This window comes from Cavia porcellus, unplaced genomic scaffold, assembly GCF_034190915.1.
Source record: "Cavia porcellus strain 051 isolate PalLab524CR breed Dunkin Hartley unplaced genomic scaffold, mCavPor4.1 scaffold_25, whole genome shotgun sequence".
NCBI lineage: Eukaryota > Metazoa > Chordata > Mammalia > Rodentia > Caviidae > Cavia > Cavia porcellus.
This window is the reverse complement of record NW_026947508.1, coordinates 32,900,663-32,924,906: the sequence shown is the minus strand read 5'-3', so window position 1 is coordinate 32,924,906 and position 24,244 is coordinate 32,900,663. Positions and strand designations below refer to the sequence as shown.

Here is a 24,244-nt window from a genome sequence, read left to right as displayed (position 1 = left end):
ACTCAGGAATAAACACAGGGATTTGCACTGAGCTGCATCTCTAGCCCTGTTATACTTTTCATTTTGAGAGAAGGTTTCACGGAGTCCAAGCTGCCTGGGCTAGGCTTGTGACTCTGCTGCTATATCCTCCCAGAGTGCTAGGATTGCAGGTATGTGCCAGCTCAGCTGGCTGCTATACTTTTTCAAACAGGCAATCACCCAGGCTGCCTGGGAGGCAGCAGGCATGTGCTGCATCCATCCGGCATAATGTACTTGCCTTTAACTACATGCTGACTTTCTTCTCTTCTTCTTTCCAGTTCTTTACGATCATAATTTAACCTTTTCAGGCACATAAGTCCACACTGGAAGCTCTTCCTATTTATAAAATAAGGGGTTATTTTACGGTGGCAATGTGAAGTCTCTTGATCCGTTAGGAAGAACCACTTGCACTGCCTCACCTGTGAAAACTGTCAACCATTTTCAGCCGCCCCCGCAGGTCTTTCCTGGTCAGGTGGTCCAGCATCCGAGCATCCACAAGGCACTCCATGAAATAGCTTCGGTACTGAGGTAGGCCCAGGCTGGGCAGCCACTCATTGCCAATCCACTCGTGGTCCATGTCCCCATATGCAAGTGTCTGATTTCAACAAATGAGTGACATCAGTTCAGATTTTTAATCTAGACACCATTCTTAAAGGCTAAATGAATGACAACATTGCTTTTCATAATTTCTAAATATTTGATCTCCCATTCCTACCTTTTCAAATTCCTAAAGTTTTATCCAACAGAAATCATATTGGCAAAATTTTATGACTCATTTAGGACAATTTACCAAGCTATAGAAAAATCATACCTGTCTATAAATTCCTTTTCTGAATTAGTTTTCAATATAATAATATAGGAATAAAGAATGATCATGACTCATGAACAAGTTTGAAGAATCAATTCAAATCATTCAAATGAGCTCTAGCTGGTTTTGATTTTATTTTTAATACTTTGTCTTCCTAAATGACAAGTGTATTTGAAAATCAGGAAAAGTAAATTTAAAATGATAAATGAACAACTAATGAGACTAAGAACAAAAACAGAAAAATACAATTAAATTTAGAAGACTTCAACACTCCTCTCTTAACAACTGGTTCAATGTGCCAATCAAAAAACCAAAAAGGACTAAGAAAAGGAAAACAATCAGGAAGGCTACGGACAAAAACAATACTGTCAATCAATCTGACCCAGATATAACTTACACTTTTTCCTTTCTTTTTTTTTGGGGGGGGGTACTGGGAATTGAACTCAGGACCTCATGCTTGCAAGGCAGGTGCTGCACCACTGAGCTAAATCCCCAGCCCCTCCCCACAACCTTTAAAGACAGAGATTCCCATTATATTACCAGGATTGAGTGCAGTGGCTATGCACAAGCACTCCCTATGCAAAGAGATATTGATGCCACTCTTAGTATGATGTCCATCTTAGTTTAATGCCCAATTGTCATAGGACATTATAACAGCCAACTTCTGGGCTCAGTCTCTTGAGTTTTGGCAACTACAGGGGTGCATCATCACATCTGGCTTCAGGACGTACTTTTTTGTGGTGTGGTATGGTGGTGCATGCCTGTAAACCCAGCACTCAGGAGGCTGAGACAAAAGTATTTCGAGTTTGGGACTAGTCTGCACTACACCAAAAATAAGGAATCATGGTAAGTAGGTTTACTGACTCAGGAATAGGTTGGTTCACCAACTGAGGAGGAAAAAAAAAATCAATGAAATTTGCCCAATTACGAGATCAGCAAAGAAAGCCATGTCTCATAATACCTTATGTGGCACAAGATCCATCATTCAGTTATGAAACTCAGCATTCTAGGACGAAAGACCCACCGCCTCAATCTATTAAGGGTCATCTACCAAAAGCCTGCAGCTAAAAACCTCACAATGAGGGACCAAATGTCTCCCTGAACGGAAAGAAGCACAAGGGGTGTCCACTGTCACCGTTTATGTTTGCCTGTGCTGGAGACCTGGCCACTGTAATGGCAGGAAAAACATAAAAATGGCATGAGTTGAGAAAGACATAAACCTCTCTTTATTAGTAAATGACACAATTATCATTGTTGAAAAAGTCTATGAAATAGCTATTAGGGTTTATACATGAATTTAGCAAAGCTGCTGAATATACAATGAATACACAAAAATTAACATTTCTAAATATACAAAATGAACTGGAAATTGAGATTTTAGAAGTATCTTATATAATGGCACTAAACTGCATAAAATCCTTAGCAACCAATTCAACAGAATATGTCCAAGGTCTGTACAATGAAAAATAGACATGATATACAACCACTTCACAGAGAATGGTTCGTTATGCTCTCCAGCTAAGGAAGATTAAATTACATTCACAGGAATCCTAAGGTACATTGAGGAATCCTTTAAAATAAAAACTATCCATTCCCATCCATCCTCTCCTGGCTTGAACTCAGGGTTTCATACCTGCTAGGCAAGCACTCTAACCTGAGCTACATCCCCAACCCCTTACAACAGGGTCTCACTAGGCCCAGGCTGGTCTCTAAGTTGATATCTTCCAGCCTCAGCCTCCTGAGTTCTGGGATTACAGTCATAAACCACCATGCATGGCCTCCATGTTTGGTTTAGAACAATGGATTCCACTCTAGTATTTTATTTGTTCCAGTCAAGATACAAGGGATGGCTCAGCTAAGAGGAATGTTCCAATTCTAACAGAAAAGATTTCATAACTTTCTTTAAATGATGAGTGACAAATATACCACTATGGTAACCATTAAGATACCTAACAATGTTACCATGATGCAGTCCTTTGAGTCATACTTTCATGGGCCTGGGATTCACAGCCTGAATATTTGATGTTTTCTGGCCTGCTGACTATGCTCTCTTCTAATGAGTAGAAGAAATCTTCCAAATAAAAAGCTGTGCGGAAGCAAACCCTCCATATCTCTGTTTACTACTTTTGCAGTTGCTGATAATGCAGATTCTGACAGCTCAGACTCAGTTTGAGGGAGAGCCTCCTCCTCTCCCTGGCTGCCACCACAGCCTTCTGAAGAAGTGTGCAAAGGGACCTCATGCTCCAAGCATGGACAAGTCACGCTCAGTCTCAAGGTCAGTAAAATGCGAGCTCCATGAGAGTGGGACTGCAGCTGTCCTGCTCATTAATGGCTCCTGGCAGCTGGCACAGCCTTCTTACACAGCCAGTCATATCTTACATCTGATATGCGAACAGTTCTGACCACACTTGAGTGTTCCTTCCAAAGCTCAGTCAGGAGTGAGGCCACCCAGTGCCAGCACGGGCAAAGCACAATGCTTTGTGCTAGCATAGCTCTGTCCTAGCAGCTCTGTCTGGGAAAGGATGGTGGCAAAGTGCACCAAGCTTCTGCAGAACATTGCATGTGGGGTAAATCTGGAATCTTCTGCATGGGCCCCTTTTATATGGTCACTGCAAAAAGCAAATGTTAAGCTTGTTCAACTACACTTTATGTCTCTGATGCTATTTCATATTGAAGTGGTGACCATATTCTACTTTGTCTTTTGGAATATATTGAAACTTACGTAATTATGAAATGCACTGCTTAATTCACTGATGGTCATTGTTGGTCCTGTAGAGAGACCTCTAACTAGGTGAATTTAAGTGATTCTAGAGGCAGGGAGTATCTAAACCCAGGGAGGGAAACCCAGTTAGTAGCTATTCTCTTTCTTCTTAGTTTTTGTTTCTAAACTTTTTGTAATTTTGAGACAGGATTTTACTATGTAGTTTAGGCTGACCTTGAACTCACTATGTAGCCTATGCTGGTCTCAAATTTGCAACAAACATGCTTGATCAACCTCCCAAGTCCTGGGATGACCCATATGTGTCACCAAGTTCCACCTCTCTTTTTTTCAAATGAACAAACAAAACAAACAACCAAGTGCTATAACTGAACAACCTTTAGAAATGCAAACAGAAGCAACTGTTTCAAGCATCATCTTGGAATCAGCAAATTCTAATCTTAACTCATTTATACTTGCTTTCAGACATATGCTAACTCTTCTGAGCCCCCGAATACCATGCCCCTGGGAAAAGCTGAAGAACTACAAGTCCCCTGGTACTGCACTGTGCCCACCAAAGACCCAAGAGGGCAGAGGGATGCTGGGAATTTAACCAAGTCATCTGACTCAGACACTGTAAAACATGGGGCAGAGCTTTCTGTGTAGTGAAGAGTTAGGCAGCTGAAATTCAATCTCTGTGAAGTGATAAGCCTTAATTTCTGAGAACTCCATTACTAAGATCTTTAACTCAACACAGTAGGGCAGTACTTAGTCAAATAACAATATAAAGACATAGAGGGAAAGGCCCCGTGCCAACTTTCAGGTTTAGAAGTGTATTTCATGATTTTTTTCAGCAGTACATTTTAGAACAAAACTAACCCAGCAACGAACTACATGTACATAAACTCAGGAGTTGCCTAAACCAGGGGACTTTGTATAAAAGATTCTATTCATAAATAAAACAACCTTCGTTCAAAGTAATTTCCATGATCCCATATGGGAAATGTTCAAAATTATCCATGAGATGTAATCTTTAATCCTGTGATTTATTTGATTACATTCTTCAAGTCATTAATGATACTATGAATAAATTAAGGTGTGAAAAACACCTACTAAAGCAGGTCACACAAGTTTACATCCTCAATTGCTTTTTGTTGCTACAGAGTGAAGAAATATTATAGAAAGACTCCAACCTTATCCAGCTTCCCTCCTCATCTTCCTGATGTTAGGTTGTTAGGAATGTAAAAGAACATAACTATTAGTATTAGTGAACTTTAGTAGTGTAAGCAAATTAATTCTGCAGGGAACATGCACCTTGACTGAGTGAAAAACATTCAAAATATCAATGCCTCATGCAAAAACTCATGAAAATCCAAGAATTTCAATTTTCCATGCAAGGAGCAGACTTTTTCCATGCCAACTAACCTCATACAGTAGACTGTTGGCGTTAGACAACCACAACGCAGTGCTCAATGGAGGTCTCTCCAAAAGGAGAAGCAAATTACATCTTCTCTAAATGGGGCAAATCTATAAACTAAATTCTTGTAAAAATCTAAAAAATGCAAATACGACTATACGCTATGAGCTAATAACCTAAAAAGAACACATTATATTTGAAACAAATGCAAATTAACTTTTGTTTTCAACAAAAGACAAAGGGCCCTTTGGTCTGGAGTAGGAAACCCACTTTGGAACATGAGCTGCAGGGCTGACTGACCATCTGAGATGTGGCTGCGAGTGTTTCCATCTCTTCATGTGTTAACCAGACATTTCCTGTGGTCTAAGGTGACCCCAGTGCACCAGCCACATCCAGGGCAAGGGAAGCATGACAGAAAGGAGAAGGACGCACATATGAGCCACAGGCACAGTAAGGAGCCACGAGGCAAAGGTCACTCTTTGCACATTTTCATTTCAGGCACCCACAGAGAAAGCCAGAGATCATTAACACAGGCTCATCCTCTTTTAAACAATAACAGTGTGGTCGGAATATAAGGAGAACAGCACACAATTTCCAGATCACATGCTTAAAAGTATGGATGAGAACATACTTTATATTTCTGAAAAGTTACTTTCCCCAGTAACTGATGATTCAATAGACAGTATTTTCAATAGTCTCACCATGTTGGAGGTATAGCTCATGATAGGGTTTTTGCCTGGCTCTCCCAAAGCACTAGGTTTAAGCCTCAGTACAGCAAAACAAAAGAATAAAACAAAACACACAGAAAGCAGTCTCACCCCAACACAGGCTAACAACAGGATGCTCTGGCCTTGGCTTCCTGTGGCTGCTTTCAGCAGATGATCCAAAGCCAGAGGAAGCCCAGGAGGCCAGGGCACAAGATAGTGAGCACAGGAGAGCCAAACAATGCAAACACCAAAAACAAAGCACTTGTCACCATCTGAGTCAAACCTGAGACTGATGGCCACTCTGCTAGCCCACTGTAAGCTCCCCAAGAACAGCAATTTCTGTGTTTGTAACTGGTGATATGGAGAGTCTTTCTGATGTGAGGTCTAGTCCTTGCCAATAGTTCAACTGAATCACAGAAGCTCCCTTTTGAAAGAGGGTTCTTAAAAGCTTTGAAAAAGCCATGCAGCATCTTCATTTCTACAAAGCCCACATTAATGTGGAAATAGCTGCAGAACAGACTGATACTGGTTACAAAACATTCCACCAAGGGAAAGTGTTCTTTGGCCATACGTTAAAAAAAAAAAAAAAAAGGCTTATTGTTCATTTTCATAATTCTCTAACAACAAAATCTTCACACTTTTTTGTGTATAAAGTTACTGTAGGCAGACCTTGCTCTGCTGCTCAGAAGGATGTCTACACAGCTCTAAGAGTTTGTTGAACATCTAAATGAAAAACCCCTGAACTTTGCAACTTAAGAGCTGGCCTGCTCTTCCCTTCTAATAACCACCAATGTTTCATCAGAAGAGTCACCAGGAAGCTCTTTGAGGGCTCTTCACTACTCCCCAAGTGGACAGCATCTTTGTGAGCACAGGCATGGTTGGACAGACACATGCAGCTCCCAAGACCCAGAGCACCTGCTGGTGCCGTGACACACAACCACAGTGCATCTAGGAAACTCGGCATTTTTCCTCCTTTAGTTCTTGTAGGGAAAAAAAGACATCCACAAAGAAGAGAAGCTTAGAACTGTCCAGGAACCAGTGGATTTCTGGGAGGTGACCACCCCTTGTTAGCATGTCAACTGTATGTCAGTGGCACCTCTGGACTGCCACAAATTACAGTTACTCTGTAAGTCCCGCCTATATGTGCAGTGATGCAGATGCACTCACACGCACAAGACTGAAGGAAAGAAGCCACACACAACAAAGTAAGGGCAGCCCAACCTAGTTTATAGCCAAGGGGCCATAGCCAGGTGCTTATTTATGCCCGGGGATTGTATGCAAGGGTTTATACATTCCTGGGCTTATCTGTATATTTTGCTACCTGTATACTTGAAGAAAAACAATATTTTCCGCATATAATTTGCTTAGCAAGTACCTTTATATACCGTACAAGTACTAATTATTGTTTGAACTATGAAATAGAAATCAAAGTTCAAGGATGAAATGCTACTTAAAATGTTAACTTTTCCTTCCTCAAGAGGTCCTTACACTTACTCAGTTTTGATAAATTCATACGTACATTTGTGACAATCAATTTTCTACCTTTCAAAAAGCCTTCTTTCTTAAAGAAGGCCTTTCTAACCAAGTTTTATTCATTTATTTAATTATTTATTTTTTGGTCTTTTCTGAAACGGGATCTCATTACTCAGTTCAAGCTGCTCACACTGTAACCCACTGGCCTAGAACTCACAGTGATCCTCCCACCTCAGCCTTCTGAGTGCTGGAACTACAGGCATGTGCCACCACGCCTGGCTTTAACCACACTTTTACACAAGCAGTTCACACATTTTCTTTGGATCACTCAACCCCTCCAAGTTAGGGGTTGTACTATGCTTTCCTGAAATTTTAAGTTGAAACCACCCTGTATGATTAGGAAGCAGCACGGAAACATTAGCAGGCTACTGCTTTTGTGGGCTCTGCCTTCCTCCTCCACAGAGGGCACACAGAGCCTCTGTGAACATACCTTTTTCAATGTGGGTGGAGCCGAAGGGCTGGTGAGCCACAGGGTTTCCTGGATGGCCAGCCGCAGCTTCAGTCTGTGCAGAGGGTGGCTGATGCCAATCTCTTGCTGGATCTGTCTGTCTGACAGAGCTGACATGATGGCCCCACTTTTCACATTTGCTCTGCAGGCAGCCACATAGCAAGCAGGCATCCCAACCCAGAGCTAGAAAGAAGAATGAAAAGACCAGAACATCAGGTAGAGACAGGAGATGCATGACAAGCTTGTGTCATGTAGCATAGGTCTCTGTAGTAAAGGGATGTACCTCCAGCCATTCAACCACGGTTGGCCCGTCCCACTGTGAAAATGGTAAGCCTTGCCTCTGGGCTTCCTCCAGCAACTCAGGCCTGTGAAAAAGAAGACATTCAAATTAAAGAAGCACTGTTACACATCCAACAAGTTAATGGAACAGTCTCTGAGCATTTTCAAAAGTATAACACATATTCTCAGTTCCTTTTATCTTCTACAGTTTTAATGTTATTAACATCATCCTTGTAATGACAGTCACACACATACTATGGAGAACGCCTGAGTAAATAAAAAATGCTACAGAGTTCTCTTGATTCCCAGTCAAATCACCATTACTTCAGAGAATTGAAGAATTACTACCAACTTATAAAACTCAAGCAGAATTTTCATATCCAAGGTAGTAAGACAATTAGGGGAAAACATGAAACCCTACTTCAACAATGAAGAAACAGTATCTAGGAAGAGGAAACCACACCTCAGTTGAGACATCAGTGCCTAATTTTGTGAGAGACTTTAAAAAACAGTGTTTTGGGGGGGTGGTTGTGGTTTGGGGAATGTTGAGACAAAGTCTTGCTATGTATGTAGTCCAGGTTGGCCTCAAACTCTGTGTAACCAGTCTCCCCCAGTGCTTGGATTATAGATGTGTTTCATACTCCCAGCTGTAATGCAGACTTTTAACCACAAAAAGATTATCGTCTAATACAGCAAACAAGTAACAGAGGACAGTTTCTATTGTACACTGCTCTTTAAGTAAACGGGTACTTGATAAGTCACTGGGTCATTCTGTGGTTTTAACCCATTGATCTCTTCTTTAGCCAGCCATTCAACACCTCCTTCAATGCCGAATGTATCACCAGCACAGAAACTCATGCAATACCAAGGCAGTACTGCAGGGAAGTGGGTAGGTGAGTCTTGCATGCACTCCGTAATGTGATTTGAGGTTTCATATATGCTTTATTTCTAAAGACTCAAGTTACACTTTTACTATACTAACATCTCTAAAAGTGATTTGTGTAACACAGTTATGTGAAACAGTAACATTGTAAGCATGGTAAGTCTGACATTAGAACACAAAGGACAAGTATGTTTCAGATACACAAAAACCCTAGTCAGTCTCAGTCAATCAGTCTCTCTTCCCCTTTTCTTTCTTTTGGAAACTTATGTTCCTAAGTAAAATGTTTCATATACAATTTCAACTAAGAGTTCCTTAAGTTACCGCTAAGCTTACAGGAACAATCACCAGGGAGTAACTGTACCAGAGAAGGCAGCAAATGTGTTATCTCAGATGAAACAAGAAAAAAAAAAAACAAAAAAAGAAGAAGAAGAACAACAACAACAACAATTTTCTAGTTGAAACAAGCAAAGCTATTCACAGAGAAACAGATCAGCAGAAGTGTGCTCCTAAGTACAAGAAGTAGTAGGCTACTGTCATGGTTTATGTCTGTGGCCCCCAGGCCTCATGCATTTTCATTGTGCATTTGTGATGGTTCATTGTCTAGTGCTTGGATTCATGGTGTCAGTGTTACACCCACATAAGAGTGGAGCCAGGATATGATGTAATGGTAGGAAGAAAGTGTATCTTGCTCTTTGCCTGTTCCTACTTGCTGTTTGCAGCCACCATGAACTGTGACCCAGCCATGCCCACCTGCCTTGGAGCCAACTGAGTGTGGACTGAAACCTCCAAAAACTGTAAGAAATAAACTTTTCCTTTCCAAACTTGGGCTTCAGGTATTTTGTCTCAGCAATGAGTAAAAAGTAACTAAGACAGAATTTGGTACCGAAGAATGGGGTTGTTTGCTGTGACTATACCTTACCATGTTTTTCAAGAAATGGCTTTGGAAATGGCTTGTGGGCAGAGTTTGGAAAGGTTTGGATGTGTTGCCTGGATGCATAGAGCTAGAGCAGCTTAGGCAGTTCTGTAGAGGAGATAGTGGTCACAGCTCAGGAGACCAGAAGGCTGATAGGAAGCCTGATGGTAAAGACCAGGCCTGGGAGATTTCTGCTGGGAAGAAGGACTGCAGTGGTTGTTGGACTCCCCATGATGTGAGTTATGGGTTGGCAGAAAGTTGTCTACATTTTGCTCATGTCCAGAGACTTTGCCTGAGACTGAAACAAAGGGCAATGGACTGATTAATCTTGAAAAAGAAATTAAAAAGCAATCAAATGTTGAGTCTGTGGCATGGCTACTGTAGAGGGCTTTTAGCCAGCTTTATGTTGCAAATCAAGAGGAAAGAGCCCAGCGGGATAATTTGCAATACTGTGAGTTTGGCCAGAAAGAATATTTCAGGAAGGCTGTGGATTGTAAAGACAGTGGAGATTCTGATGGCTGAGGGAAAACAGAGAAATAAGAAAGATGGGCCGGGGGCATCCCAGGAAGCAGGTCCCCACCCTGTGCAGCCTCACTGCAAAGGTAAAATAATTTTTTCAGAGGAGAAAGCTGCAGAGCACCAGGTTCCAGAATGGCGACAGAGACCACATGAGTTTCCAGAATGGTGACAGGCCACATGAGGTTCCAGAATGGTGGCAACATAGAGAAGCTTTTCCTCACAATCAGTTAAACAGAGCCCTGTGATCCAGGCAACTGACCCCTACAGCCAAGAGAGAGAAAAGCCTGAGTACTGCTCTAGCTAGCAGCAAACCTTGGCAACATCCACATGGTGCTGATCTTAGGTGCTAGGAAAATGCACAAATTCTGAGGGTAAGATGGCTTCTACCTCTATTGCAAAGGGCCTGGGAGGCCAAGCTGTGTGCCCCTGAGAGGGCAATTTGTGAAGACATAAAGGTGAAGCCAAAGGTGCAGTGGAGACCCCAAAAGTTTGGAAAAGCCAGAAACATGGACGATCCAAGGAAAGCTCCAAAAAGCAAGCAGAGAGGATTTAAGAGAAAAGCTGCAGGAGGTGAAATCCCTGGAAGTGCCTTGGGGGTGGAATCACACAAGCCTTTTGGAGCTTGTAACCATATTGCTTCAGATGCAGAGCAAGGAACTCTAGGACTTAATGTTCATCCTGCTGGATGTTGGATTTGCTTTGTTTCCAATGCTTTATATTCCCCTGTTTGTAACTTTTGGAATAGTAATGTTTATTTTGTGCCTTTGCATTTGAGAAATGTTTAAACTTGTTTCATTTGTACAGGGGTTACAGTTAAGAGTTTGCCATAGATCATGGAGGAGACATGGGACTTGGACTGTTCAGCAATGCTGAAACTTAAGACTTTGGAAACTCTTGGTGGTGGACTAAATGTCTTTTGTATAAAGGATGTACAAGAGTCCTGGGGGCCAGGGGAGGAATGTCATGGTTTATGTCTGTGGGCCCCCAGGCTTCATGTATTTGTATTGTGCATTTGTGATGGTTTATTGTTAGTGCTTGGATTGATGGTGTCAGTGCTATACCCACAGAGGGGTGGAGCCAGGATGTAATGTAATGGCAGGGAGAAGGTGTGTCTTGCTCTTTGCCTGTTCCTGCTTGCTGTTTGCAGCCACCATGAACTGTGGCCCAGCCATGCTCTGGAGCCAACTGAGTGTGTGAAACCTCCAAAAACTGTAAGAAATAAACCTTTCCTTTCCCAACTTGGCCTTTAGGTATTTTGTCTCAGCAATGAGTAAAAAGTAACTAAGACAGCTACCAAACCTGGCTACAGAGCTGCTATGACTCATTTAAGGAAACAAGAAACACACACACACACACACACACACACACACACACACACACACAGAAAGAGAGAGTGTGTGACAAACATACAGAGAGACAGACAGACAGACAGACAGACAGACAGACTGACTGACCCCAAGAAGCAGTGTAAATCCATTTCTGGGTAAAGATCTGAAATTCTGTAATATTAAGTGAGGGTCTGTCCTGGATGCTCTGGCCAGGCCAGGGAAGAGGAAGACTACTGCTGTAGGTCAGAAGCACTTCTAGATTATGTGCCTATTCAAATAGACTAAGTAAGAACTATGTCCTCAGTAGTCTAAAAATGATTTTGTTGGTGTTTTCATTATTTTTGATGGTACTGGGGATGGAACCAAGCACTCATTGAACTAAACCGCCAGCCATTTGTACTATACTTTTTATCTTGAGACAGTTTCTTAAGTTGCCTAGAACAATGGTATTGTCATCATAAATGACCCTCCTGCCTGGACCTCCCAGGTAGCTCGGATGATTAAAGGTACATACCACTGCACAGCTGTAATTTGTGAAAGTACATACCAGACATGTACTGCAAACAAGAACAAGGCCCACTACCTGAAGCTTGGTATAAACTGCTGTTGCCTTTACATCCTTCCTCCTCCTTACACCTGCATCCAGATGCAGCAGTGGGAGTGGTGTGAAGGTAGCAGAAGTAGGATGATGCATTCAAAAGTCATGGGATGTTAGGAAATAACACAGAAGACCCTGGCTGGGGAGTTGGCCCAAGTTCCACCTACAGGTAGCTACACCTCCCCTACCAGGTAGTTTGTGGACTACGAGATTGGGCACCTAACCTTGGTTAACACGATAGGTGGGCACATTAGAGTCCAGTTTTCTTGAGAGTTGTTCCCAAAAGTGTACAGAAGGATCCTGTGTTAAGATGCAGAATCTGGAGCCTGCAGACACTTCTGCGCACCTCTACTCTGGCTCTTTGCAATGTTTGGTGATATGCACAACTACCTTCCTTTTACACTGGGTATTGAAACTGGATCTCTTTTGCTTGCTACTGCACATACTTAGTACAGACGCCCATTTGTCCAAATCTGTGACCTCCAAGAACTAAATGGCTTCACAGTGTTTACTCACCTACCTGACTATCCACTTAGGTAAGGTTATCCGTCTACCCATATGATTAGTTTGGAATAGGAGAACCACCTATTTCCTCCCCCTCTACTAAAGCTGCAAACATTTAAGCTTTAGCAACATTCATTCTTTTCTTGCTCAACTTCCCAAATAATAACTCTTCCAGCTCTGAGCCCCAAAGCTTCAAGCAAGGTAATCAAGCTGGGTATGGTGGCATCATCTATAATCCAGCATGTGGGAGATGAAGGCAAGAGGATTACCATGAATTCAAGGCTAGTCTGGACTACATAAGGAGCCCCCAGGGGAAAAAAAGGAAAAATTTAAAAAGAGCAAATAAAAACATAGTAACCAGTGGGGGGGGGCATACTCTGCAGAATGTCCATCATCTGTCCACACTGAATAGCCACCAAGGGTATCTGAATAATATGTCAGTAATCCTAGATGTTGATGTGTCATATCCATCAACTCCAGAAGAAAACCCCTTTGGTTTCTTCTGATATTTGCTTGCTCCTGGGCTGTGAGATATCATATCCCAATAGATGTGACAGGCAGGCCAAGCTGGGGCCCTTTGCAGAAGGTGGCTGGGCACTAGATTGCTCTGTTCCTGACATTGTCAGAGCTTCTTTTCTTCAGCTTATAGCTTCTCCCATAGAACCAAACACTAGACACCAGGGTTGATTTTTATAATATCTGCTCTAATGCCAGGATGATGGTACACACCTGTAATCCCAGTACTTTGGAAGCTGAGGCAGGAGAATTGCTATGAGCTGAAAGTCAGCCTGGGTTACATAATGATTTCAAGTCCAACCTGAACAACACAGTGAGACCCTTTTTTAAAAAAAGAAAAGGAGGCCAGGAATTTAGCTCAGCAGCATAGCACCTGCCTGGCAAGTGCAAGGGCATGAGTTTGATCCCCAGTACCAAAAAAGGAAAAGAAACGAAACACACACACACACACACACACACACACACACACACACACACAAACACAGAGTATCTGCTCTAATGCAAACTGATATGGGAACCTTCCTGCCTTTAAATTAGAGACTGGGGGCTGAGTGTAGCTCATTAGTAAAGCACTTGCCCAGCCTTCACAAGGTGCTATGTTTGATCTGCAGCACCAACATGTATATACATGCATACATACATACATACATACATACATACATACATACATACTGTTGGAGGAGGCAGCTATTTTAGATTCTGTCATACTAATGATGGAGCTCAGGGCTTTAGCATACTAGGAAAGTGTTCTACAGCTATGCTGTATTCTCTTGGACCAAAATACACTAAATTCTCTGGGGAACAAATGCGTAAAATAAAAGTTACGTGAAGGCCAGGGATTTAGCTCAGCAGCTTAAGGGCCTGCCTGGCAAGTGTGAGGTTGTGAGTTTGATCCCTGGTACAAAAAATGTCATGTAATCTATGAATTATGATATATTTTATAATGTAGGCAAAAGCACAATGGTAAAGCTGCCCTTCATTTCAAGAAGCTTGTGCGAGTTTCTGCAGAATAAACATTATCTAAGTGACATATAGCAAGAACTTTAACTCTCCATAGTAAATACATGACTGTATTTCCAAGAGATGGGACACTTTTCAAATTCAGGGGTCTTGCACAAGGGCTAAGGAGACCCTTTCTCATGGCTGCAGCTCAGGCTCACATTTCACATGCTAGTCACACTGTGAGGAAGAGTACTGGGGACCAGTGTGTTGTTTTGACAAGTGAGGAATGGAAGCAACTTTTCTCACCAAACAGAAATATACTCTTGGGAAGTTTAGCAGAGAACCCAAAGCTGGTAACACCAGCACTCTACACTATATGATTCAGAGTACCACTGAGTATGGCTCCATGTGTAACCAACTTCCCACAGCAAATGCACCACAATGCCACACAACCGGAAGGAGAGCACTACAAAGACAAAGGTGAGTTGGAGATCCATGTTTTGAAACTTCACACAGCATTCTATGAGCTGATGAACGGACTCCAGTCTGAGTCATGCTGATAGTTGCATTGACTACTGAGCACCTCAAGTGTCAGCAGAGCATCAAATTCTTCCAGTAATTCTCAGAGAGCATGAGTTCAGCTGGTCAACATGTGCACTGAGTCCTGGGAACCCTCCTTCAGTCAATGTGATAGGCTAGTGGTTCAGCGGCAAGGAGCATGGCCTACAGCCAAGTTAGGGCTCATCACAAGAAGTACTGTATTTCTGAGAAAGTACCAAAGTGTTGAACTGTACTCTGTATTCACAGAACAGTTTTTTATTACATCAAGAATGCTCAAAGTAGCTGGATGTGGTTGTGCATGCCTGTAATTCCAGCACTTGAGAGGCTGAGGCAGGAGGATCATTGTGAGTTTGAGGTCAGCCTGAGCTACAAAGTGAGCTCAAAGCCAGCCTGAACTGCATAGTGAGACCTGTCTCAGAAAAACAAAAACAAAAAAAAAACAAAACAAAAAAACAAAACAAAACAAAACAATAATGCTCAAAGTATTAAACTGTACCCTGTATTCACAAAATACTTTTTTTCTTCAAATCAATTACAATTCAGGTTATCTGACAGATATCACAAAACTGCCCACCATAGTCAGATGACTACTTTAGAATTTTCCCTATGAACTTTCTACTATGGTTGAGAAATCACATATGCATCCCACATAGAACTATAAAGTACAGAGCAAAGACCCATTCTTAGACACCTTGAAACAGCCACAACAGATGTTTGGAGTAAGCAGCATAAACTTGAATCTCCTTGCTACCGAGAAATCTCCCTCCCTACCACCACACACACACACACACACACACACACACACACACACACAAACCTGTAAACATGCATGCCTGGTGTGCAATTTAATCATGTGTTTGGGCAAATAATTCAAAGCCTGTCCTGAGGGTGCACACACACTTCTTGAGAGTTAGAAAGTCAATTTTTACAACAGGGAAACATTTTGGTTTTCTGTTTTTTGCTTTTATTGTGGTACTGGGGATTGAACCTAAGGCCTTAATGCATGCTAAGAGTACTACACTACCGAGCCACATCCCCAGCAAAATAGCCAAACATATTAGGAAAATTATTTCTTCTCTTCCATGAAACATAAACTTCAGAAGGCAATGGGGTGAATGATCAAGCTGTGCTGCTGTTGTTTTTATTACATTGAAATGAGCACGTGAAATAAAAGACACTGGCAAAATCTAGGCAACACTATTTCTTTAGCATGGTTTCGAGAGGGAAAATGACTAGCTTTAATATTAAGCTCCACAAAGCCAACTGCTCATTGCTTAAATTATTATAAAAGACTTTTACACAGTTCAGATTTTGTGGTTAAATGGTACTATAAAATTCTATTTACAGAGCACCAAAGATTGAGTATTTGTATAGAATGTTTCCATAACAGAATTTCACCTGCAATGGCATGTCATCACTGTTGAGCTGCTTAAAACAGTTACTATGGCCAAGTGCGGTAGCACATGCCTGTAATCCCACCACTTGGGCAACTAAATCAGGAGGACTGCTGTGAGTTCAGTCCAGCCTGAATTACAAAGTATGATTCTTGTCTCAAAAAATAAATGAATAAAATAAAAAACAAAAGACTCATTATAATATGAAAAACTTCATATATAAGTTAGCTATGAAATAAAAGACAGACAATAGAAGAAAAAAGTTATTGTAACTCAGCATGGAAAATATATCTAAAGGAATACTTCGACTTAGTACAATTGTGTTCCATCTTTTATATGTGTTTTGGCTTATAGTCTGGTATGTTTGATATATATATATATATATAATATATATTGATATTGATATATATATCTTATATATATATATATTTCTTTTTAATAGTCTTATTTTTAATCTGTATACATGACAAGGGTTTATAAGAGAAATGCATGAATGGGATTCTGGCAAAATACAAGGATGGTGGAAAATAAAGAATAGAAATGTGTCATGGACATGTATCAACTCCCAAGAACCAACATGATTATTATGTACTGCAAACACATACCAATAGAAGTTTAAAAAAAAAAAGGCAGTCATGAATTCAGAGAAGACAACTAAAATGAGTGAGATTTCATAACTTTCCAGCAGAAAGGGTTCCTAGGGATTCGAGTGCAATGCTAGTGTCAGGGCCTTTGCACTCTGAGTTCCACACAGTACTGGCTTCACTGAGAAGTGGACACCTGATGTTTCCCATATACAAATTTATCCAAGAACCCACCAACTTTCACCTTTTCTCAAGACCAGTGTGCCCATCTTACCTTAGGCTTTCAAACTTTCCCTACTGTCAAGTTCAAATTGTACCTCTTAGACATTACATACTGTCTGATTTTGTTGCAGAAAGCTTTTTGATTGATATTTTATTAATCATCTCACTAGGAAAATGTCTCAACCTATCTAGTTCACTTATAACTCTAGTTTTGGGTGTGATCAGCTTACACAACCAATCCTACATCAGAGAAGTGTACATACTTCCCTGATATGTTGGTGCCTGTGCTCCCCTATGCAAAATCATTCGGAACAGTATATATTATTTTCAGAATCTATCTTTATGTGGGCCTAGGGATGGTATGTCAAGCCAGTACGCTCTCACTTATACTCCACTCCTCAGCCCCTTAAGATTTAGTAGCGGATTATAGTTCAATAACACACTGTAAAGTAGAGATCCAATCTCAGATAAAATGTAAAATTATATCACGGTAAATGCTTCTGGAGGACCACTTGTGTAAACAATAGAAGTCACCACAGTGACCTTAATTATAGCTTATTTAGGACTTGTGTCCAAGTTTTAAAACATACACATGCACATATATAATTCTATCAAACTGAGAAAAAGCCACACGATGCATGAACAACTGTAACAGTCATTTGACAGTTGAGAAAACTGAAGCCTAAGCTAAATAACTTTGTCAGACAGCTAACTAGAGAATTAACCAGGATTCAGCAGCCAAAGCTCAAATGGCCAAGCCTAACTATTACCCATTCTATCATCTAGAGAGACAACTCTGCAAAGGAAGACTGAGAATACACATGTGAGTTCAGTCAAAGTTTCCAAATGTCCTCTGTTCTCCAGACATGATGGCTTAAAACAGGCTTTAGGTCAATGGAGGCAAACCTATGGCATGCATGTTGCAGCAAGCTCTTTGTACCACTGAAAGCTCTATCACTGCTTTAGGTTCATCTTTCAAAAGACAATGTATTTACAATAGCTAGAAATTACACTTAAAATCAGCTAAGAATGATGGTTAACTCAGAAAACTGTTTCATGAGATGGAGAAATAACAAAAAGCTTACTTTTTTTGAAGTTGATGATTTTTTTCATCCTTTCCTCCCAATTTGCTAAGTTGGAAGGCATCCTGAGATGAGTTTTCCGTTTCAGAAACAACGGCTACAAAAGAGAAGAAAAGCCCCCAAATTTAGAGTAAATTAACAGGGCAAAGTTTCATGTTTCACAAATAGGAAGAAGATTCTGCAGGTAGAGAGCTGAATCATTTCTGAAGTGTAAGCTTCCGAGCAAACACATATAAATGTTCAAGCGTATAAATTAGCATATAAGAGGGTTATTCATTCACGCCAAATGAATGTCCACTGCTCTGCTCTGGTTCACATGTGGGCAGACTGGGCTGTCTGGAGAATGCTCAGCCATGATTCCTTGTGGGCACTGGACACCTGCAGCAGGCACATAGGAAAAATCTCAGGCTCTCCCAATCCCAGCAGTTAGGACAGCTGCCTAAAACCGGCCCACCTTGTCTTGGTGATTCTTTGCCAGTTTGTCCAGGCAGACCCTTTTTCTTTTTGCCAAACAAACGACCAGTGGAGGACTTGATGCTCTTCTTCTTTGGGGCTTTGTGGAGCGCGTCCTGCCTGCTGTCACTGGTACTGGGATTGTTCACAGGACCTTCCTGGGAGCCTGTTGAGCTTCAAAGAAATAAAATGGATTTTTACCACCCTCTTCCCAGCTCCACAGTCCATTCACACGTACAAGAACAGTCTGCATTTTTAATATTCCTACCTTCAACTTCCTAAAAAACGTTTTGAGTCTCTTACACACAGTACAATATGCATTGTGATGCAGGGTCCCAGTAATGCTTCCACAGACCTGTGTCTGGAAAGCCAAGATTCTGATGTGCTCCCTGCTCAGAGCAGGCCTGTACTCTGGCCTGCCTTGTTTGGACACATAAGGGAACACCCTCTGCAGGGGCCTTGCTCAGGCACTGAGGGATGCACTCAGTCAACAGGAAAGAAAACAAGGTTTCAGAAGCCTGACTGTAATTATAACTTATTTAGGAATTGTGTCCATGTTATAAAACATATACATGCACATATATAATTCTATTGAACTGAAAAACAGCCACATGATGTATGAACAACTGTAACTGCCATTTGACAGTTGAGAAAACTGAAGCACAGGATAAGTAACTTTGTCAGAGACACACAGCTAACTAGAGAATTAACCAGGATTCAGCGGCCAGAGCTCAAATGGCCAAGCCTAACTATTACCCATTCGATCATCCTGGGAGACAACTCTGAAAAGGTAGACTGAGAATACATGTGTGAATTCAGTCAAGATTTCCAAATGTCCTCTGTTCACCAGACATGATGGCTTAAAACAGGCTTTAGGTCAATGGAGGCAAACCTATGGTGTGCATGCTGCAGCAAGCTCTTTGTATCACTGGAAGCTCTATCACTGCTTTAGATTCATCTTTCAAAAGACAATGTATTTACATAGCTAGAAATTACACTTACAATCAGCTAAGAATGACTGTTAACTCAGAAAACTGTTTCATGAGATGGAGAAATAACAAAAAGCTTACTGTTTTTGAAGTTGACGATTTTTTTCATCCTTTCCTCCCAATTTGCTAAGTTGGAAGGCATCCTGAGATGAGTTTTCGGCTTCAGAAACAACAGCTACAAAAAAGAAGAAAATTCCCCAAAGTTAGAGTAAATTAACATGGCAAAGTTATATGTTTCACAAATAGGAAGAAGATTCTGCAGGTAGAGAGCTGAATAATTTCCGAAGGGTAAGCTTCCGAGCAAACACATATAAATGTTCAAGCGTATAAATTAGCATATAAGAGGGTTATTCATTCACGCCAAATGAATGTCCACTGCTCTGCTCTGGTTCACATGTGGGCAGACTGGGCTGTCTGGAGAATGCTCAGCCATGATTCCTTGTGGGCACTGGACACCTGTGGCAGGTACATAGGAAAAAGCGCATGCTCTCCCAATCCCAGCAGTTAGGACAGCTGCCTAAAACCGGCCCACCTTGTCTTGGTGATTCTTTGCCAGTTTGTCCAGGTGGACCCTTTTCCTTTTTGGCAAACAAACGACCAGTGGAGGACTTGATGCTCTTCTTCTTTAGAGCTTTGTGGAATGGGTCCTCCCTGCTGTCACTGCTGCTGGGAACGCTCACAGGACCATCCTGGGAGCCTATTGAGCTTGAAGGAAAGAAAATGGACTTTTACCACCCTCTTCACAGCTCCACAGTCCATTCACATGTACAAGAAAGGTGTGCATTTTTAATATTCCTACCTTCAACTTCCTAAAGAATTTTTCAACTCTCTTACACACAATACAATATTCATTGTGATTCAGGGTCCCAGTAATGCTTCCACAGACCAGTGTCTGGAAAGCCAAGATTCTGATGTGCTCCCTGCTCAGAGCAGGCCTGTACTCTAGCCTGCCTGGTTTGGACACATAAGGGAACACCCTCTGCAGGGGCCTTGCTCAGCCAGTGAGGGTTCCACTCAGTCAACAGGAAAGAGAACAAGGTCTCAGAATCCTCACTGTAATTGTAACATATTTAGGACCTGTGTCCATGTTTTAAAACATATACGTGCACATATATAATTCTATTGAACTGAAAAAAAAACACATGATGTATGAACAACTGTAACTGCCATTTGACAGTTTAGAGAACTGAAGCACAAGCTAAGTAACTTTGTCAGAGACACACAGCTAACTAGAGAATTAACCAGGATTCAGCGGCCAGAGCTCAAATGTCTAAGCCTAACTCTTAACCACTCTGTCCACTAGGGAGACAACTCTGCAAAGGGAGACTGAGAATAAATGTGTGAGTTAAGTCAAAATTTCCAAATGTCCTTGGTTCTCCAGACATGATGGCTTAAAACAGCCTTTAGGTCAATGGAGGCAAACCTATGGCGTGCATGCTGCAGCAAGCTCTTTGTATCACTGAAAGCTCTATCACTGCTTTAGGTTCATCTTTCAAAAGACAATGTATTTACATAGCTAGAAATTACACTTAACATCAGCTAAGAATGACTGTTAACTCAGAAAACTGTTTCATGAGATGGAGAAATAACAAAAAGCTTACTGTTTTTGAAGTTGATGATTTTTTTCATCCTTTCCTCCCAGTTTGCTAAGTTGGAAGGCATCCTGAGATGAGTTTTCTGTTTCAGAAACAACAGCTACAAAAAAGAAGAAAAGCCCCCAAATTTAGAGTAAATTAACAGGGCAAAGTTATATGTTTCACAAATAGGAAGAAGATTCTGCAGGTAGAGAGCTGAATCATTTCTGAAGGGTAAGCTTCCGAGCAAACACATATAAATCTTCAAGAGTATAAATTAGCACATAAGAGGATTATTCATTCAAGCCAAATGAATTTCCACTGCTCTGCTTTGTTTCACATGTGGGCAAACTGGGCTGTCAGAAGAACGCTCAGCCATGACTCCTCATGGGCACTGGACACCTGCAGCAGGCACATAGGAAAAATCTCAGGCTCTCCCAATCCCAGCAGTTAGGACAGCTGCCTAAAACCGGCCCACCTTGTCTTGGTGATTCTTTGCCAGTTTGTCCAGGCAGAACCTTGTTCTTTTTGCCAAACAAATGACCAGTGGAGGACTTGATGCTCTTCTTCTTTGGGGCTTTGTGGAGCGCGTCCTGCCTGCTGTCACTGGTACTGGGATTGTTCACAGGACCTTCCTGGGAGCCTGTTGAGCTTCAAAGAAATAAAATGGATTTTTACCACCCTCTTCCCAGCTCCACAGTCCATTCACACGTACAAGAACAGTCTGCATTTTTAATATTCCTACCTTCAACTTCCTAAAAAACGTTTCGAGTCTCTTACACACAGTACAATATGCATTGTGATGCAGGGTCCCAGTAATGCTTCCACAGACCTGTGTCTGGAAAGCCAAGATTCTGATGTGCTCCCTGCTCAGAGCAGGCCTGTACTCTAGCCTGCCTTGTTTGGACACATAAGGGAACACCCTCTGCAGGGGCCTTGCTCAGGCACTGAGGGATGCACTCAGTCAACAGGAAAGAAAACAAGGTTTCAGAAGCCTGACTGTAATTGTAACTTATTTAGGAATTGTGTCCATGTTATAAAACATATACATGCACATATATAATTCTATTGAACTGAAAAACAGCCACATGATGTATGAACAACTGTAACTGCCATTTGACAGTTGAGAAAACTGAAGCACAGGATAAGTAACTTTGTCAGAGACACACAGCTAACTAGAGAATTAACCAGGATTCAGCGGCCAGAGCTCAAATGGCCAAGCCTAACTATTACCCATTCTATTATCCTGGGAGAACACTCTGAAAAGGTAGACTGAGAATACATGTGTGAATTCAGTCAAGACTTCCAAATGTCCTCTGTTTTCCAGACATGATGGCTTAAAACAGGCTTTAGGTCAATGGAGGCAAACCTATGGCGTGCATGCTGCAGCAAGCTCTTTGTATCACTGAAAGCTCTATCACTGCTTTAGGTTCATCTTTCAAAAGACAATGTATTTACATAGCTAGAAATTACACTTAAAATCAGCTAAGAATGACTGTTAACTCAGAAAAATGTTTCATGAGATGGAGAAATAACAAAAAGCTTACTGTTTTTGAAGTTGACGATTTTTTTCATCCTTTCCTCCCAATTTGCTAAGTTGGAAGGCATCCTGAGATGAGTTTTCTGTTTCAGAAACAACAGCTACAAAAAAGAAGAAAATTCACCAAATTTAGAGTAAATTAACATGGCAAAGTTATATGTTTCACAAATAGGAAGAAGATTCTGCAGGTAGAGAGCTGAATCATTTCTGAAGTGTAAGCTTCTGAGCAAACACATATAAATGTTCAAGCATATAAATTAGCATATGAGAGGGTTATTCATTCAAGCCAAATGAATGTCCACTGCTCTGCTTTGTTTTACATGTGGGCAAACTGGGCTGTCAGAAGAACGCTCAGCCATGACTCCTCGTGGGCACTGGACACCTGCAGCAGGCACTTAGGAAAAATCTCAGGCTCTCCCAATCCCAGCAGTTAGGACAGCTGCCTAAAACCGGCCCACCTTGTCTTGGTGATTCTTTGCCAGTTTGTCCAGGCAGAACCTTGTTCTTTTTGCCAAACAAACGACCAGTGGAGGACTTGATGCTCTTCTTCTTTGGAGCTTTGTGGAGCGCGTCCTGCCTGCTGTCACTGGTACTGGGATTGTTCACAGGACCTTCCTGGGAGCCTGTTGAGCTTCAAAGAAATAAAATGGATTTTTACCACCCTCTTCCCAGCTCCACAGTCCATTCACACGTACAAGAACAGTCTGCATTTTTAATATTCCTACCTTCAACTTCCTAAAAAACGTTTCGAGTCTCTTACACACAGTACAATATGCATTGTGATGCAGGGTCCCAGTAATGCTTCCACAGACCTGTGTCTGGAAAGCCAAGATTCTGATGTGCTCCCTGCTCAGAGCAGGCCTGTACTCTAGCCTGCCTGGTTTGGACACATAAGGGAACATCCTCTGCAGGGGCCTTGCTCAGGCACTGAGGGATGCACTCAGTCAACAGGAAAGAAAACAAGGTCTCAGAAGCCTGACTGTAATTGTAACTTATTTAGGAATTGTGTCCATGTTATAAAATATATACATGCACATATATAATTCTATTGAACTGAAAAACAGCCACATGATGTATGAACAACTGTAACTGCCATTTGACAGTTGGGAAAACTGAAGCACAGGATAAGTAACTTTGTCAGAGACACACAGCTAACTAGAGAATTAACCAGGATTCAGCGGCCAGAGCTCAAATGGCCAAGCCTAACTATTACCCATTCTATTATCCTGGGAGAACACTCTGAAAAGGTAGACTGAGAATACATGTGTGAATTCAGTCAAGATTTCCAAATGTCCTCTGTTCTCCAGACATGATGGCTTAAAACAGGCTTTAGGTCAGTGGAGGCAAACCTATGGCGTGCATGCTGCAGCAAGCTCTTTGTATCACTGAAAGCTCTATCACTGCTTTAGGTTCATCTTTCAAAAGACAATGTATTTACATAGCTAGAAATTACACTTACAATCAGCTAAGAATGACTGTTAACTCAGAAAAATGTTTCATGAGATGGAGAAATAACAAAAAGCTTACTGTTTTTGAAGTTGATGATTTTTTTCATCCTTTCCTCCCAATTTGCTAAGTTGGAAGGCATCCTGAGATGAGTTTTCTGTTTCAGAAACAACAGCTACAAAAAAGAAGAAAATTCACCAAATTTAGAGTAAATTAACATGGCAAAGTTATATGTTTCACAAATAGGAAGAAGATTCTGCAGGTAGAGAGCTGAATCATTTCTGAAGT

At 41.4% G+C, this 24,244-nt stretch overlaps 1 protein-coding gene across 1 annotated transcript in view; it reads right to left on the bottom strand.

Moving 5' to 3' along the window:
- LOC134472798 (liprin-alpha-1-like) overlaps positions 1–24,244 on the bottom strand; it is a 56,534-nt gene that overhangs the window by 5,227 nt on the left and 27,063 nt on the right. Inside the window, exons 10-16 of the mRNA XM_063235125.1 lie at positions 17,958–18,076; positions 7,913–7,994; positions 7,612–7,812; positions 5,242–5,304; positions 4,721–4,743; positions 438–617; positions 257–354 (exon numbers count right to left, since the gene is read on the bottom strand). Coding sequence (XP_063091195.1) covers positions 257–354; positions 438–617; positions 4,721–4,743; positions 5,242–5,304; positions 7,612–7,812; positions 7,913–7,994; positions 17,958–18,076 — 766 coding nt within the window. The remainder of the gene's footprint in view (positions 1–256; positions 355–437; positions 618–4,720; positions 4,744–5,241; positions 5,305–7,611; positions 7,813–7,912; positions 7,995–17,957; positions 18,077–24,244) is intronic.